Source organism: Scyliorhinus canicula, chromosome 25, assembly GCF_902713615.1.
Source record: "Scyliorhinus canicula chromosome 25, sScyCan1.1, whole genome shotgun sequence".
Classification (NCBI taxonomy): Eukaryota; Metazoa; Chordata; class Chondrichthyes; order Carcharhiniformes; family Scyliorhinidae; genus Scyliorhinus; species Scyliorhinus canicula.
The window spans coordinates 4,375,972-4,393,841 of record NC_052170.1 but is presented as its reverse complement, the minus strand read 5'-3'; the positions used below and the strand labels follow the sequence as shown (position 1 = coordinate 4,393,841).

At 48.4% G+C, this 17,870-nt stretch overlaps 1 protein-coding gene and 1 pseudogene across 2 annotated transcripts; one reads left to right on the top strand and one right to left on the bottom strand.

Annotated features, from left to right (window-relative positions):
• Positions 1 to 1,145: 1,145 nt before the first annotated feature.
• LOC119957268 lies at positions 1,146 to 1,346 on the top strand (annotated as a pseudogene).
• A 1,550-nt stretch (positions 1,347 to 2,896) lies between these two features.
• Positions 2,897 to 13,487, bottom strand: LOC119957086 (guanine nucleotide-binding protein G(I)/G(S)/G(O) subunit gamma-10-like). Of its 2 annotated transcripts, none has more exons than XM_038784753.1 (3): positions 13,293 to 13,487; positions 8,634 to 8,796; positions 2,897 to 6,514 (listed from the first exon to the last, which is right to left on the bottom strand). In XM_038784753.1, exons 1-2 carry the CDS (start codon positions 13,371 to 13,373, stop codon positions 8,671 to 8,673), a joined length of 207 nt encoding a protein of 68 aa, XP_038640681.1. In that variant the 5' UTR covers positions 13,374 to 13,487; the 3' UTR covers positions 2,897 to 6,514; positions 8,634 to 8,670. The 2 variants fall into 2 exon arrangements, with proteins under 2 accessions (XP_038640681.1, XP_038640680.1); XM_038784752.1 differs by having other exon boundaries at positions 2,897 to 6,759; positions 13,293 to 13,486.
• Positions 13,488 to 17,870: the final 4,383 nt, after the last annotated feature.

The window sequence follows — 17,870 nt, the reverse complement described above, 5'->3', positions numbered from 1 at the left end:
TGAAAACATCATGTGCTAATTGTTGGTGTCGCAACAAATCTACGTGATGGCTGCTTCGTGCTGTTTACGTTCAGACGAGCCTCCTCCCACCCATCTTCACCTCAACCTATCAATATATCCTCTTCCTTTCTACCTTGTGTGCTTACCGGCTTCCCCTTATTCACCTCAACTACCGTCTGTGGCAGAGTTCCATATTCTCACCATTATCCGTCCAACAAAGTTTCTCCTGAATCCTTATTGGATTATTAGTGATGATCTTACATGGCATGGTCTGGTCTCTCCTGCAAGTGGAAATATCTTCTCCACGTCTAAATCCTGAAATATGTGCCGCACCATCTCGCCTCTGAAGGGAGAGTACATGGAGGAGTGCTGAGAGGCAGGAGCAGTCTGCCTAATTCTTCCCTGGGGGACTGACTTACTTTAATACCTCACTGGAAAACAGGTGAGCTTGGATTTGATAGCAATGCCTCACAAACCAGCATGGTGAGCACGCAAACAAATTTGAGACGCAACACCACCATTCTGATTGCAACAAATGGACCCACCATTAAATGGTCCGACCAGCTGGAGATTTAGGGCATCAGCAGCGGCTAGTTCTGGTCTAGCTCACTTGTTTAGCTCACTTGGCTAAATCGCTGGGTTTTAAAGCAGGCCAGCAGCACGGTTCGATTCCCGTACCAGCCTCCCCGAACAGGCGCCGGAATGTGGCCTTTTAGATGGGATGTCAGGGCAGTACAATCGGCACGTCTGTGTATCTGTTCAGACTGAGTTTAAAAAGCAGCAGAGAAAGTCCAGGTAAAATCAAATTACTGCGGGGGCAGGGATCTGAAACAGAACATAGTGGACAATCACAACAGGTCTGACAGAATCTGCAGAGAGAAAGGAGTCCAGGAATGAGGCAACATTCCCACTCTCTGTGTACGAAACAAAACAGTTGTTTAGAAATATATCTAGGAAAAATGCAACTGGGTTAGAGTAACATGAACAAGCAACACAATAATTGACTCCCTGGTTAATCTTTAATTATTAAAGTACATTTTTACAGTTTGTGGTACAAGAAACAAGCTGATAGTCCAGTCCTGCTTACGGTGCAGGTAAAACGGATTTAACAGACGGTGGTCTGGGCACAGGAATGATGTAGAGTGATAGCTTCTCAGCCTTTTGGCCGAGATCAAGTGTATCTGCTCTGCCTTTTGGCTCAGACCTGGTCTGTCGCTGGTGGGGACCATGAATTGGATTCATTTTGAATTTGAATTGGTTTTTGGAGCAGGCAGGGAACTGGATTAGGGGTTCACCCCTGACCCACACTCTGAGCCCTGGCTTTGTACACAGAAAAAGTAATTTTTAAAAAAGGAATGATGTAGAGTGTTACACAGTGCTGTTCCCCTATGCTGTGTTTCTATTGTCACCTACATGGTGGGGGGGGGGGGGGGGGGGGGGGGGGTCGGAAAGGGCTTTCCCACGGGAGGGGCTGGGTGGAGGGGGCCCTTGGGGCTAAATCATCCCCAGGTCACGCTTGGCACATTTCACCGCATCGATGGAGTTGTGAGAATGGGTTATGGTGCTGGACTTGTTCACCTCCCCGGTCACAAAGTTGGACATGGTTGGTGTGCGGAAGCAAAGCTGAAAACAACTTCAAAAGCAGTAACTCCTGTATGAGCTATAAAATCCGAGCACAACGTGAGGGCATTCACTGTTCAGTGAACCCCCCCCCCCCCCCCCCCCCCCCCATCAGTGATCAAGACCCATTCAACCAGGAGATGGGCACCAGTTAAGTTCTGCTCGCCAAAAACAATTTTACACATACCGGTGAGCAAATGTCTCTGTTCAGTTTATAGACTGAACACAATCCGAATTAGAGTTCCTGCCCATTGGCATGTTGGACCAGCAGAAGCATAGATATCGAGTTACAATTACTTCCTTGAATTACCGAACAAATTAATTCTGTTCCGAGGGTTTTTGTATTTCATAGAATTTACAGTGCAGAAGGAGGCCATTCGGCCCATCGAGTCTGCACCGGCTCCTGGAAAGAGCACCCCACCCAAGGCCACACCTCCACCCTATCCCCACAACCCAGTAACCCCACCCAACACTAAGGGTAATTTTGGACACTAAGGGCAATTTATCATGGCCAATCCACCCAACCTGCACATCTTTGGACTGTGGGAGGAAACCCACGCACACACGGAGAGGATGTGCAGACTCCGCACAGACAGTGACCCAAGCCGGTATCGAACCTGGGACCCTGGAGCTGTGAAGCGATTGTGCTATCCACAATGCTACCGTGGGAATATAATACTGAGTAGTTTAAAGCAATATCTGCCCACGTACGTCACTGATTTAAAATAAAGTAATTGTGTAAAGGAACTTGTGAAGCTTCAGTGACAATCATGGCACCGTCTAAATTGAAGTAAATTTCATTCTTGGTGATGAAGAACATCTCAGAATGCTGTAAATGAGTGCATTTACCAGCTGAATAATGGAACAGAGAAATTTCAATGCGTAATCTAGCAATTATACATATATGTAAATTTTATTTTAGAAAATGCAGGTAGCAAGCTGAAGATTATAAATTACATCACTGTGTTCGGGTGTATTCATCAGCTGTGTGACTGATGTTTAGGACGTTATACACTATACACAGAGTATTTTATTCAAACTAGTTTTCTTTTTTTTTTTTAAATTTAGAGTACCCAATTATTTTTTCCAATTAAGGGGCAATTTAGCGTGGCCAATCCACCTATCCTGCACATCTTTTGGGTTGTGGGGGCGAAACCCACGCAGACACGGGGAGAATGTGCAAACTCCACACGGACAGTGACCCAGGGCCGGGATTCGAACCCGGGTCCTCAGCGCCGTAGGCAGCAATGCTGACCACTGTGCCACCGTGCTGCCCTCAAACTAGTTTTCTGACGTTTGCTCCCTGTAACCTGTGTGTTGCACGAGGAAAGTGCAAGATCACTGTCCTGTAATTTTGCATGTCGACCATGTCTGTCAGCTGTGACACAATCAAGCCTGGTGCTCCCCAGCACCAATAGTCTCTTAATTTGGAGACCGTCATGGTGGCTGCTCTTAAACAGATACCTTGGGAAGGCAGGGGATGGAAATCTGGAGCTCATTTCCCCCCAAACGCTGTTGAGGCTGGAGATCAACTGAAAGTACTAAAACAGAAGTGGATTTTTTTTTTTGATCGGGTGGTAAAGGTTACTGGACGCCTGAGATTTAACTGAATGGCAGGACAGGCTAAAGGGGCTGAACAGCACTGCCGGCCCCTGTCTCACGGAGTAGCCTGTTGGAATCGTGAGATCTCCGTCGCCTGATCTCGGCTTTGCTGTCGCTCAGAATGAAACCCGTGGGTTAGATGTCCCACACCACAACCCACCGTCCTTCCTCGTGTCGGTTTCAGAGTAGCCACTGAATCGCCTGAATTGCAAATTTGCGAAGGAGATGACTGGGAAGTTCAGATTAGAAACATAGAAAAGAAAGGCTGATATTAAATCATTAACAACTGCATGGGCCAGGGATCACTGAGCCACAAACGGACTCATTGGCTGGTTTCCTCAGTAATGTACAGGAATTGACTTGCCAAGGCCATGTCTAATACACACAAGCCAGCTGTACTCAACAGAATTTGTACATCGATAATGGAGATTTTCAGTCTAAACAGTATTTTCAATCTATTTTCACAAAGTGCACTTGCAAAGGCTGTTCTACCGATAGCTACAATGCACAGTGTTGAATAGGACAAAAACTTAACACAGGGTGGAATGCCTCACAGTCCAGCTCCAGCAATCCCGTGGAAGAAACATGAAGGCACACCAAAGTGAAGGATGGCGGTACATTGAGGGTTTCAATCCTCCTGATTGTCCTGGAGAAATGTTCCATCTCCAGGGTAATAGTGGGAGCAACCCAAGAGAAAAATCAAAGGCATGTTTACAAAGGTTTTTTTTTACTGAATACGTTTATTAGCGATAAGAATATTGGAAATGGAATTGCTTTAATCAGGGAAGGGCAGTCAACAACAGTAAGTTATATTGATACAAGTGAAGTGTTAGGCACCTCCAGGACTATACTGCCCCTGAATTGGCAACCCTCTCCAGAACGGTGTTATCCCAGTGATGGTGTTCTCTCAGATTGGACAGGATTACATCAGTGGGCCCTTTCCTGTAGATGTATGTACGGTTGCTTTGCACTATATTAGGGAATTTCACACTAAGGGAAACTAGCTTAGATGGTAATGGGTTCCTCTATCCTACCCAAAATTCAGGAACAGGTTTTACTCCTAAATGAATATCACACTCTTGTGGATTTCTCACTCCGGGATTGTATAGGTTTATCGGTGTGAAGTTGGAAGTTCTCATCGTTGAGACAGTGTGGTCTCAGGGAATCCAGTTACTGTGCCATCAAAACTCTGAGCACAGTTTACAGTGAGAGTACCGGTAGGTAACAGGATAGCTTGTGACAGATCTCGAATGCTTTCTTGTTGCAAGGATGCTGATGTTTACATCTCAGGGCGAGCAGCCAATACTCCTCAATGGGGACAAGTCATCACTTGTGCATGTTCAAATTCCATCCATTCGGGTTGGGTAATGAAATCCCCAACTCCACTTCCCTAGAAAACATCTACGTGTGTCACAAAACTTTATCTTAACAACTATAGCCATTAAAAGAAGGGAATTAAGGGTGGTGCAGTGGGTTAGCACTGCTGCCTCACGGCGCCGAGGTCCCAGGGTCGATCCCGGCTCACGGCACCAAGGTCCCAGGTTCGATCCCGGCTCTGGGTCACTGTCCGTGTGGAGTTTGCGCATTCTCCCCTTGTTTGCGTGGATTTCGCCCCCACAACCCAAAGATGTGCAGGGCAGGTGGATTGGCCACGCTAAATTGCCCCTTAATTGGGGAAAAAATGAATTGGGTACTCTAAATTTATTTTAAAAAAGAAGGGAATTAATAATCTGAAACAGGACTGTGGTGTGATGTGCAGTAGCTGACCAGCAGTGGAACCGGGCTGCCACTATTCAATACTCTGCTGGTATTCACTGTCAGGGCTGACACAGGAAGAACGGTGACCTGGGCAAACACCTGAGGGCTGCCAGAGTCCCAAAGGACTGCATGGAATGGCTGTGATGAATTGTAGCGAGAGAATATGCCGATAGATGAGAAGGGGTCAGAGGTGGCTCAGGCGGAGCACAAACCCCAGCTTCGAGCAGTTGAGTGTCTTGTGATTTCAACGTAATGTTTCCAATTACCCAACACAAAATAAACAGGGAGGCTGTAAAGGGAGGACCTTTGCACTGGCGACAGCGAAATCTTTTGGCAGGACTGTGGAAGGTGTATCTAAAGCATATAAGTTCTTGTATGCTCACCATCATTTGGCACATGCGGTTTATTTATCAAGCGACAAATCTTAAAACACAGCAAAGAAAAACGTCCACACTGTTAGGAGGGCCACTAACCAGAGGTCACAGATTTGAAGTAATTGGCAAAAGGGCTAGAGGCGAGGTATGGAATCTCTTAATGCAGTGAATTATGATGATTGGGAACAGGCTGCGTGAAAGGGCGTTGGAAACAGGCTCAATACTAACTTTCAAAGGGATCTGGATTAATACTGGAGATGGAAACATTTGAAGGCTATGGGAGTGGGACTAGTTAGATCATTCTTTCAAACAGCTGACAGACACGATGGGCTGAATGGCCTCCTTTGAACAATTCTATGAAATTTACCTTTGGTATCTCAGTACAATCAAACATTAAGGTGATATCAGCAATGCACAGGGGCACAAATCATCCACAATTTCAATTTTTGCAGGGGGTTTCCGAAACTGCACAGGAAAATAACCCTTTACACCTTTCCTAAACAGGGAGCGACTGGGTCTCGAGAGCAGGCCTTAACCCAGCAAACTCAATACAAGCCGTACGTGTTTTAGCCTTCTGAAGCAAGAACAGAAAGTGCTTTAGAAACTCATCCTGTCAGGCAGCGTATGTGGGGAGAAGTACAGGGTCAATGCTTCGGGTTGGCTACAACGACTCTTCTAAAAGAGTCATTTTGGACTTGAAACGTTGACTCTGTTTCATCTTTTCACTGACACTGCCCGGCCCACTGAGCTTCACCAGCACTTTGCTTTTATGTCAGATCTCCAGCATCCGCTGGATTTTGCTTTTCCTTTAGGCGCCTGTTATTTTCCTCCACGCTTGTGGAATTGGCGGGATCACTCGGTTTCCAGGGAGCCGCTTGGAGGGGTTCTTTGATCCTTTGTCATTAGGTGAAATGATCGCTTTCCTTGTGCTCGGGATTTGAAGAAGAGTAGAAACTTTTGTAAATGTTGCAACGTCTCCCAACGCTAAATGTTGCAAGAAATTTGGCGTGGCTTGGCTAACAGACTTCAGAAACAGAGGTCACGAGTGCAACAGCTCAGCATTTGAGTGGTAAATCTGTCGACTGTTTCGAGAGCAGGTGCCCACTTTCACTTTTGTAATTTCCAAAGTCTTTTCTGTTGTTGGTTTATTGTATTCGATACTAAAAAAAAAAAAGTGCAGTGAATCATTCTCCGACCAGTTTATGTAAATCACACATTGCCCCAAACACCACTCTCGAAATATTCTTTCCACAGCAGTTCCTGTTACAGATGAAAGTGTTTTCTGTTCCGTTATTGCAGGTGGCAGTAATGGAGTGTTCGGAATCGTCTTGAGTGAGGTTCAGGACTTTTATTTATTGGGAGCATCCAGAGATGACACAGTACCCCAATAAATTCAAACACCAGCCTAAAGGAAACCAAACAAAGGCAACTTTAGAATTTTATTTTGCTTCACCGCCTCTCCTCCTGCAGCGATTACCAGCTGCTTCGGGGAACAGAAAGAGAAAAGGTACCAACCAGGGCGTTTAAACATTTCACTCGGCATAGAAAGCTGTCCGCTGTTTAATGTCAAAATGGTGCCCAACATCTCGGGGGAACCTCTTCCTGGCTTTGCTATGCTCCCCACCCTCTCCCCTTAGGCAATCCCCCTCCCGAAAATATACCCCGCAATTTACGACTAAATCCAACCCATCACAGGTGCCTCCTATTGTTCAACGGCACAGCATGTTGGGTGTCCAATGCATTCGGCCAATTAGAAAAGAACGGAGGGAGACACAGGCCTCGGCAGCCGGTGCTACATCTGACCCAGGGAGTGCTGAGGGTGGGATCGCTGACAGAAGTGCTCCGCTCGCAAGCTGTGAGCATTCATCACCTCGACCAGAAGGAACTTGCATTTATGGAGCGCTTTCCACAATCTTAGGATGACTCAAAGTATTTGTGAAGTGCAGTCGTTGTTGTAACGCAGGGAACACGGCAGTCAGTTTGTGCACAGAAAGCTCCCACAATAATAATAATAATCTTTATTGCCACAAATAGGCTCTCATTAGCACTGCAATGAAGTTACTGTGAAAAGCCCTTAGTCACCACATTCCGGTGCCTGTTCAGGTACAGTGATAAAGAGCAGATAATATACTCTTGTAATACGTAAACAGAAAATGCTGTGGATGCTCAGCAGATCAGGCTATGTCTGTAAATCGACAGAATTAATGTTTCAGGGGCAGCATGGTGGTGCAGTGGTTAGCACTGCTGCCTCATGACGCCAAGGTCCCAGGTTTGATCCCGGCCCTGGGTCACTGTCCGCATGGAGTTTGCACATTCTGCCCATGTCTGCGTGGGTTTCTCCCCCACCACCCAAAGATGGGCAGGTTAGGCAGGGTTACGGGTGCGGGAGTGGGCCAAGGTAGGGGGCTCTTTGAGGGGGTTGGTGCAGACTCGATGGGCTAAATGGCTTCCTTCTGCGCTGGAGGGATTCTATGATTTTTTGTTTTTAATGTGCTGAGTTTCCAGGACATTCAGGAATGGGAGGAGGCCATTCAGCCCCTTGAACCTGTACAGCCATTCAGTGACACCATGGCTGGTCTGTGAGCGAAATCTGTGTCCTTGCCTCATTACGCCTCGATTACTGCAGCAACTCATTAAGGGTCCACTGACAGCACCTTCCGAACTCACGACCTCTATCGCTCAGAGTCCCACTGACTGTCCTTCCATCACTGTCCCAGCAACAAAATCTTGGACCACATGGACTGCAGCGGTTCAAGAAGACAGCTCACCACCTGGTCAAGTGTAATTAAGGATGGCAGCACGGTGGCGCAGTGGGTAGCACTGCTGGCTCACGGCGCCGAGGTCCCAGGTTCGATCCCGGTTCTGGGTCACTGTCCGTGTGGAGTTTGCACATTCTCCCCGTGTCTGCGTGGGTTTCGCCCTCACAACCCAAAGATGTGCAGGGTAGGTGGATTGGCCACGCTAAATTGACACTTAATTGGAAAAATGAATTGGGTACTCTAAATTAATTTTTTAAAAGTGTGATTAAGGATGGGTAAAAGATGCTGGCCCAGCCAGCGAGGTTCACATCCCATAACCAAGTAAAAACAAGCAAACTCGGGAGTGAAGTGGAGAATTACACAGCTCACAGAATCAATAAGAAGCTTGTGCACGGCCAGGCTCTCTAGTCAGGGAATAAGACATATGTTATAGAGAGATAGGCCACCTTGGCCAACCAGTTCATGTTGGTAAAAATATTATATATAAATGGTACAGGCTAAAGTATTAACATTTTCTTACCATTTACTGGACAGCTGTATGATGCCTGGTGATGAGTTCAGAGCAGAAGGCAGGATTTTGGAGGCCTGAAGGGATTATCGTTGGATGGGACCCCTGTAAGCAGCAGATCTTTGTGAGCATTCTGGAGACAGAAGTTTTTCAGATCCGCTGCCGCCTGAGATACCTGCAATAGTCACAACAGAATTAAATCAGAAATAAAATACTAACATGGTGGCCACAGGGGTGCGAGTTACAGTGTGCGGCTGTGGGAGATGGCGTACCGACACGTGTGTGTGACTGTGGGAGATGGCGTACCGACACGTGTGTGTGACTGTGGGAGATGGCATACCGACACGTGTGTGTGACTGTGGGAGATGGCATACCAACACGTGTGTGTGACTGTGGGAGATGGCGCACCGATACGTGTGTGCGGCTGTGGGAGATGGTGTACTGACACGTGTGTGTGTGGCTGTGGGAGATGGCGTACCGACACGTGTGTGTGGCTGTGGGAGATGGCGTACCGACACGTGTGTGCGGCTGTGGGAGATGGTGTACTGACACGTGTGTGTGTGGCTGTGGGAGATGGCATACCGACACGTGTGTGTGACTGTGGGAGATGGCGTACCGAGACGTGTGTGCGGCTGTGGGAGATGGTGTACTGACACGTGTGTGTGTGGCTGTGGGAGCTGGCGTACCAACACGTGTGTGTGTGGCTGTGGGAGATGGCATACCGACATGTGTGCGCGGCTGTGGGAGATGGTGTACCGACAGGTGTGTGTGTCTGTGGAAGATGGTGTACTGACAGGTGTGTGGCTGTGGGAGATGGTGTACTGACACGTGTGTCAGATTGAAGGGTCAATAAACAGAGGGCATAGATTGAAGGGTTAATAAGCAGAGGGCACAGATTGAAAGTGATTGGCAAGAGAACCGCAGATGACACGAGGAAAACCTTTTTTATGCAGCGAGTGGTTAGGATTTGGGACGCAGTGCCTGACAGGGTGCTGGATACACATCCAGTAGTCGCCGTCAAATGGGAATGGGCTAAATATTTGATGGAGAAAATCGTGCAGGTTTATGGGGAAAGAATGGGGTAGTGGGACTCTGTAGATTTAGGGAAGGATGCAATGGGAGCGGTTCAGTAGATTGATATCGGGAATGAGCGGATTGTCTTGTGAGGAAAGGTTGGACAGACTGGGACTGTTTCCACTGGAGGTTAGAAGGGTGAGAGGGCAACTTGATTGAAGTCTGTAAAATCCTGAATGGTCTCGACAAGATGGATGTGGCAAGGATGTTCGCTCTTGAGGAGGGAGTCCAGAAGCTGGGGGCAGGTTTTTAACATTAAGGATCGCCCCTGTAGGGCAGAGATGAGAAGATTTTCTTTTCTCTCAAGAGGATTGTGAACATTGGAACTCTCGGCCTCAGAAGGTGTTGGAGGTCGGGGGTCATTGAATATTTTAAAGTGGAGGTAGATAGGTTCTTGTTCGGCAAAAGAACCAAAGGTTATGAAACATGAAAATCGCTTATTGTCACGAGTAGGCTTCAATGAAGTTACTGTGAAAAGCCCCTAGTCGCCACATTCCGGCACCTGTCCGGGGAGGCTGGTACGGGAATCGAACCGTGCTGCTGGCCTGCCTTGGTCTGCTTTAAAAGCCAGCGATTTAGCCCAGTGAGATAAACCAGCCCCTGTATAAACCAGCCCCTGTATAAACCAGCTCCTGTATAAACCAGCCCCTGTATAAACCAGCCCCTGTATAAACCAGCCCAGTGAGCTAAACCAGCCCAGTGAGCTAAACCAGCCCCTGTATAAACCAGCTCCTGTATAAACCAGCCCCTGTATAAACCAGCCCAGTGAGCTAAACCAGCCCAGTGAGCTAAACCAGCCCCTGTATAAACCAGCCCCTGTATAAACCAGCCCCTGTATAAACCAGCCCAGTGAGCTAAACCAGCCCAGTGAGCTAAACCAGCCCCTGTATAAACCAGCCCCTGTATAAACCAGCCCCTGTATAAACCAGCCCAGTGAGCTAAACCAGCCCCTGTATAAACCAGCCCCTGTATAAACCAGCCCAGTGAGCTAAACCAGCCCAGTGAGATAAACCAGCCCCTGTATAAACCAGCCCCTGTATAAACCAGCCCCTGTATAAACCAGCCCCTGTATAAACCAGCCCCTGTATAAACCAGCCCAGTGAGCTAAACCAGCCCAGTGAGCTAAACCAGCCCCTGTATAAACCAGCCCCTGTATAAACCAGCCCCTGTATTGGGCTATTGGGGGTAGATGGGAATGTGGAGTTCGAAACACAAACAGAGAAGCCATGATCTTAGCGAATGGTGCAGCGGGCTCGAAGGGCATTTTTCATTTTTCTCTATGTGCGTTGGTATTTGAAAAAACTACCACTGCCTGCCTTACATTGTGCTTTACACATGACCACGAGCGGACTGTCAGACACTGAGCATCTTTGTCTCATCGTTCAGTCAACAGTAAGACCTAACCGCAAATGGCTTTACTAATTTATGACTCTATAAATATAATTACAATAGAAATTTACAGCCAATATTACATTAACCAGCTTCCCTGCATTGTCTAGCCAGGATAGACGAGTTATACCATCTCTGAATCTTTCAAGTCATTCACCTTCATGAGAACATTGTTAGCTCGATTATTATCAGACAAAGCTGCTGGTTTGGGGGTTCCTGGTTTTGAGGTAAAACGTTGCTGTCACACGGATAACTTAGCAAATGCTAGAGTGTGTTTGCCCGAGAGTGATCTGTGGCTACCTCCCAGCCTCACTTTAGGCCGCACTGTCCTCCCAAGCTCCAGTTTTCAAACTCCCTGAGGCGTCACAAGGATCTCTCTCAGCTGAGGGAAGATTTGCAGTGGTGGTCTCGGCCTTCGTGTCCCTGGGGAAACAGAGAGGGAGACAGCAGCCTGGCATCCTGATCTTTGATCCCCAGGCTAATGGGATTTTTATCACAGGAGCCATAACGTTAGAATCGGAGCTGGGCTGTTTGGGACTGATGTCAGAAACACCCCTTCACATGAAGGGTGGTGGAAACAAAAATCAACTGAAAATCTCAATGCTGGAATCGATTACTTTTGCGTTGGCAATGGGGATTAAAGGCTATAGAATCGAGGCAGGTAGATAGAGTTCGGGTACAGATCGGCCATGATCAGACCCGAGGGGCCGAATTGCTTCCTCTTCTTATTGTGAGAGAGCTGTTCCTGCCAGTGGACGTTACTGTGAAGCCATGCCAAAATGTGATGCCCTCCTTAGTTAAATAACCCGAGGACAGTTGCCCCACACATGAGGAATGGGGAAGGGGCGCTGGCAAATGGTTCACGGTCTGTACACCAATATGGGCTCTAGGCATCAGGAGAGGAAAACAAATAATCGGTGGGGTTCTCGTCTATCCACTGTCCTTACTGGTTGAGAAATAGACAGGAGGAGCTGGAGTTAACGAAACAATCAGAGGGCAGGAGACAAAAGTCAAGAGCTGCCGATGAGCAGTTCACTCGCTGTTTTAGTTCTTGGATCGGACCCAAGTGATGATGAACCGCCTGCCTTACTTTGTGCTTTACACATGACCATGAGCAGACGGTCAGACACTGAGCATCTTTGTCTCATTGTTCAGTCCTAATCGCAGTGCATTCACAGAATGATTACAGCACAATGGGAGGCTATTCAGCCCATCGTGTCTGTGCTGCCCCTCTGAGGCAGCAACTCCTACAATGCCACGCCCCTGCTTTTTCCCCACAGCCCTTTTCGGGTAATGGTCCAAGTCCAATTTGAAAGCCACGATTGAACCGGCTTCCACCGCACTCTCAGGCAGCGCATTCCAGATACTAGTCACTCGCCGTGTGAAGAACATTCCCCCCCCCCCCCACCCCCCTGTCCCATTCCTTCTTTAGCCAATTATCTTAAAACTGTCTCCTCTGGTTCTGAATCGTTCCACCAATGAGGACAGTTTCTCCTTATCTACTCTGTCCGGGTCCCTCATGAGTTGGAACACCTCTATCAAATCTCCTCCTCACCTTCTCTCCAATCGATCTCATAACTGAAGTTCCTGATCCCTGGAAACAGTCTTTTCTGCGCTCTCTTGAATACCTTCACATCCTTCCTGTAGCGCAGCACCCAGAACTGCTCGCAATAGTCCAGCTGGCACCAGACCAATGTTTTACACAAGTTTAAGCTAACCTTTTGTGCTCAACGCCGCTATTCATAAAGCCCACAATGCTGTTTGCTCTATTGACCACTCCCTCAACCTGTCCTGCCACCTTCAATGATTTGTGTCTCTGCCCTCTCCCCATTCCGCGCCCCTCTGCCTTAACTTTCTTCTGCCAATTGCCTGCCCACCCCACCAGCTTGTCTCTATCCTTTCGAAGCCTACACTATACCTTCATGGTGGTTCAAATAGCTTCCAAGTTTCACATCATCTGCAAATGTTGAAACCGTGTGGGCCAAGGTCTGATCAGGGAGGGCAGAGCTTCTGGGGAACACTGCCATACCCTCCTCTGGTCTTTAAAAACAGCAGCCATTCACCTGCTTCCTGTCCCTCAGCTAATCCGGTATCCGTGTTGCTACTGTCCCTCTTATTCCATGAACTGTAATTTGGCTCACAATTCCTGTTGCTTAATCCCCCTCTCCTGTTTACCTCCCCTTCCCCTCCCCCTCAGGGAGCTCTCACCTTAAGCCTCTCCACACTGGCCTCCAGCTTCAGCTGCTCCACCACCTTCTGCATCAGCTGGACACTGTTATTATTCGACATGTTTCAGAGAAGCACAAAAAAAAACACCCCAAAGTAAAGTTAACAAAGTACAAGTCCACACCCAGATGGCCAATTAGTCCTTTCCCATGGTTAGGTTCCTCCCAGAGCATACAGATATAGTTAAGTATAACCGTTCAGTTCACTGGCACTATTATTTACTTTGCTTCATTAGTACCATTCAGCGATTCCATTTTTGTTAAAGCGAAAAACACTTCAAAAGTACCTCATTGGCTGTAAGACACCTTGGGACGTCAGAGATTGGAAAGGTGCTTGATAAATACAGGTCTTTCTCTTTTGTTCTGTGTGAGGTTGCATTTCATACTGACACAAAAACTGTGTTGAGCAATCAGAAGAAAGGTTGTACAGGGGCGAAATTGGTCCACTTGCAGCCACTATTGTTTTGGGGATTAAATGTCCCATGTGTGATGGGATAAGCGAGAGTACAATGGTAATTTGGTGGCCCTGGACTAGCCACCCAGAGGTTGTAAATTGGAATCCTATAATGGAAAATTAATTCAACAAACACTTATAATTTATGGACTGGTAACAGAGGGTGACCATGCATGGTAGCACAGTGGTTAGCACTGTTGCTTCATAGCGCCAAGGTCCGACGTTCCATTCCCGGCTTGGGTGAATGTGCCGAGTCTGCACGTTCTCCCTGTGTCTGCGTGGGATTGCTCCGGGTGCTCCAGTTTCCTCCCACAAGTCCCGAAAGATGTGCTGTTAGATAATTTGGACATTCTGAATTCTCCCTCTGTGTACCCGAACAGGCGCCGGAATGTGGCGACTAGGGGCGTTTCACAGTAACTTCATTGCAGTGTTAATGTAAGCCTACTTGTGACGATAAAGATTATTATTATAAGCTGACAGAAACCCAAGTGGCTCACAAACGCCCTTCACGGAAGCTGTCACCACTATCTGGTGTTGGTCACGCTACAGGGTTGATTCCCAAAACCCTCAGACCATGTGGCCAATGAATGTTGCCTAACCTTTTCCCACATCTCAAAAACAGACAATAAAAATTGCGATGCTGTGTACCAATCAACAGCAGTTTTCACAGCATCAACTCCAGCCTGTAGAAGAACAAGGACAAGGACAGCAGGTGCCGAGGAGAACAGCGTCATCTTCAAGATCCCCTCCAAGCCACGACCCTTTTCTACCTGAGCACAGGTTTGCGAATACATCCACCACCTGGATGACAGCATGGAGGACGACCCACCACCATCTTCTGACGGCGCAACTAGGCGCGGGTAATAAATCCCAGTCGAGCTTCTTAACACACACATCCCCATGAATGAAGAAAACTTATGAATGATGAAAGCCAATTGGACCAACTTAACTCATCCATCAGAATGGTACAGTGATGAATAGCTGAATTAATACTGTTTGAAGAGGACTCCTGATAAAATAATGCATCATCGGGATCATTAGCTATGAGTGAAAATATTCAGCAAAGCCTCGAATGTCTGCATTGAAAGCTGATGTTTCATGTGGAGAACCTTTATGGGTAGAGAAGGTTCGGGTTTCAGTTTTAAGGAAACATGCGGTGCTCACTGGAATGTGTGATGCCTTCTGCAATCGGTGGGCACCACCCCATGGTATAGATTGTCTTGTAGACACCGACAATAACATCCTGCATTCTTGTTTTAGCTGCGGGTTGATGTTTATTTTGCGTCTTTCTATTTTTGCTCAGTCAATCCCATGTGCACAGTGACCTGGGGCACTTGCTGCGACAATATTTGGTTTGGTGACCCTGTGGGACGGCCTGGTACCATCAGATTGGCCCACATTAGAGAGAAGAAAAGTCAAGTTCAAGGAGGTCTACCTACCACTAACATCGTATAGGATGTCGGTGAGACCACATCTGGAGTATTGTGTCCAGTTGTGGTCTCCTTATTTGAGGAAGGATGTGGTGACATTGGAGGCAGATCAGAGGAGGCTTACCAGATTGATTCCGTAAATGAAAGGCTTGACGTATGAGGAGAGATTAAACAGTTTGGCTTATACTTGCTGGAGTTTAGAAGGATGAGAGGGGAACTGATCGAGGTGTATAAAATATTAATTGGGATTGATAAAGTAAACATAGATCAAATGTTTCCCCTTGTGGAGCAATCTAGAACGAGAAGTCACAGTGAAAGGTTCAGAGGCAGTAAATTTAAAACTGAGATGAGGAGGAACTACTTCTCGCAGAGGGTGGTGAATCTGTGGAACTCGCTGCCCCATAGTGCGGTGGAATCTGAGTCGTTAAATGGTTTCAAGACGGAGATGGATATAGTTCTGATTTTTTTAAAAACAGGTTAAAGGGATATGGGCATCTGATTGGATGGCAGAGCAGGCTCGAGGGGCTGAATTGAAGACTTCTGTGCAGGTCTGGCAGCACACCTGTGATCCTGAAACGCCAACTCTGCTTCTCGCTCCGTGGACATTGTCGACCTGCTGGGTTTTTCCAGCAGCACCTTCTGTTTGTAATTGCAGATGTGCAGCTGTTGAGCGGTGCCCCTGCCCTGAGCTTGCTCTGCCGCTACCCTGAGCTGGCTGTGCCCCTACCCTGAGTTGGCACTGCCCCTACCCTGGCTTTGCCCCTGCCCAGCCCTGGCTCTGCCCCTGCCCAGACCTGGCTCTGCCCCTAGCTGGCTCCGCCCCTGCCCTCAGCTGGCACTGCCCTGCCCTAAACTGGCACTGCTCTAAGCTGGCTCGGCCCCTGCCCAGCCCTGATTATGCCCCTGCCCTGAGCTGGCATTGCCCATATCCTGGATCTGTCCCGCCCTGGCGCTGTCACTGCCCTGGCTCTGCCCAGCCTTGGCTCTGCCCCTGCCCTGAGCTGGCACTGCCCATGTCCTGGTTCTGCCCCGCCCTGAGCTGGGGCTGCCCCTGCCCTGGCTCTGCCCTTGCCCTGGCTCTGCCCCTGCCCTGAGCTGACTGTGCCCCTGCCCTGCTGCTGTGGCTGCCTGCCCCTTGGTTTGCTTTTGCACTGACCCACACTACATTCCTACACCTGCCAGCTGGCTGACGTCTGACCTCAGGCAACGGATAATCACATTAGTGAAACAAAGAGGAGCCAGTGGTGCATCTGGAGGTGTGGACTGTCTGGGGTATCTCAGTGTCTGGGGTATCTCAGTTCTGGAGTATCTCAGTGTCTGGAGTATCTCAGTGTCGGGGTGTCTGGAGTATCTCAGTGTCTGGAGTATCTCAGTTTCTTGGGTATCTCAGTGTCTGGAGTATCTCAGTGTCTGGGGTATCTCAGTGTCTGGAGTATCTCAGTTCTGGAGTATCTCAGTGTCTGGAGTATCTCAGTGTCGGGGTGTCTGGAGTATCTCAGTGTCTGGAGTATCTCAGTTTCTTGGGTATCTCAGTGTCTGGGTGTCTGGAGTATCTCAGTGTCTGGGTGTCTGGAGTATCTCAGTGTCTGGAGTATCTCAGTGTCTGGAGTATCTCAGTGTCTGGAGTATCTCAGTGTCTGGATTATTAAGAGGCTTGGAACCCTGGGGGACTCCGCCTCTGGCTACGCCCCCAGGAAACAGTATATAGGATAAGGCTCCATGTGGCGAGCACACTTCTCTCAAATGCTGTCCTGTTCTCTGTATATTAATGAAATGAAAATCGCTTATTGTCACGCGTAGGCTTCAAATGAAGTTACTGTGAAAAGCCCCTAGTCGCCACATTCCAGCGCCTGTTCGGGGAGGCTGTTACGGGAATCGAACCGTGCTGCTGACTTGCCTTGGTCTGCTTTCAAAGCCAGTGATTAGCCCTGTGAGCTAAACAGCCCCTTGATTAAAGCCTTTGATTACCGACCTCGCTCTGGCATCGTAATTGAGAGTGCCTCAATTTAATCTACAGACACATCAAGATGGACAGCGCTCTAAACCCGGAGAAACTCAACCTGGACGCTCGGTCGCCGGAAGCCCCGGAAATGTTTAAACATTGGCTCCGGTGTTTTGAGGACTATCTGGACTCCTCAACGACTGATGTCGACAGCACTCGCAAGCTGGGTGGGCCACCGACTCTCTGCCGTGATCGAAACTGCTACGAGCTATGAGGCGGCCGTGGAAATATTGAAGAAACGCTTCATAAAACCTACTAACGAGGTACATGCCAGACATTTGCTCTCAACCTGCAGCCAGCGTTCCGGGGAAACGCTGGACGAGTTTGTGGAAAGACTCACCGCGCTCGCGAGGAACTACGATCACAAAGCAGTGACGGCAGAAGACCACACGAACTTACATATTTGCGACGACCTTGTGTCTGGTATCAGGTCCTTGTACATCCGGCAGCGACTCCTAGAAGACGGGGCAAAGGATCTCCAGGGCACGGTAACGCTCGCCTCTTCTCTCGAAAGGGCCACCGTAACCTCCGTACGTACTCCGCGGACCTTGCGAACCCCTCTCTATCCCCTCCAGACTTGGCCACGCTACAGGCCTGTGCCACGTGACGATCTACTCACTCCGGGGGTTCCCCATATTATTTCTGTGGGCAAGGCCAGCAGCCACGTCAGCATTG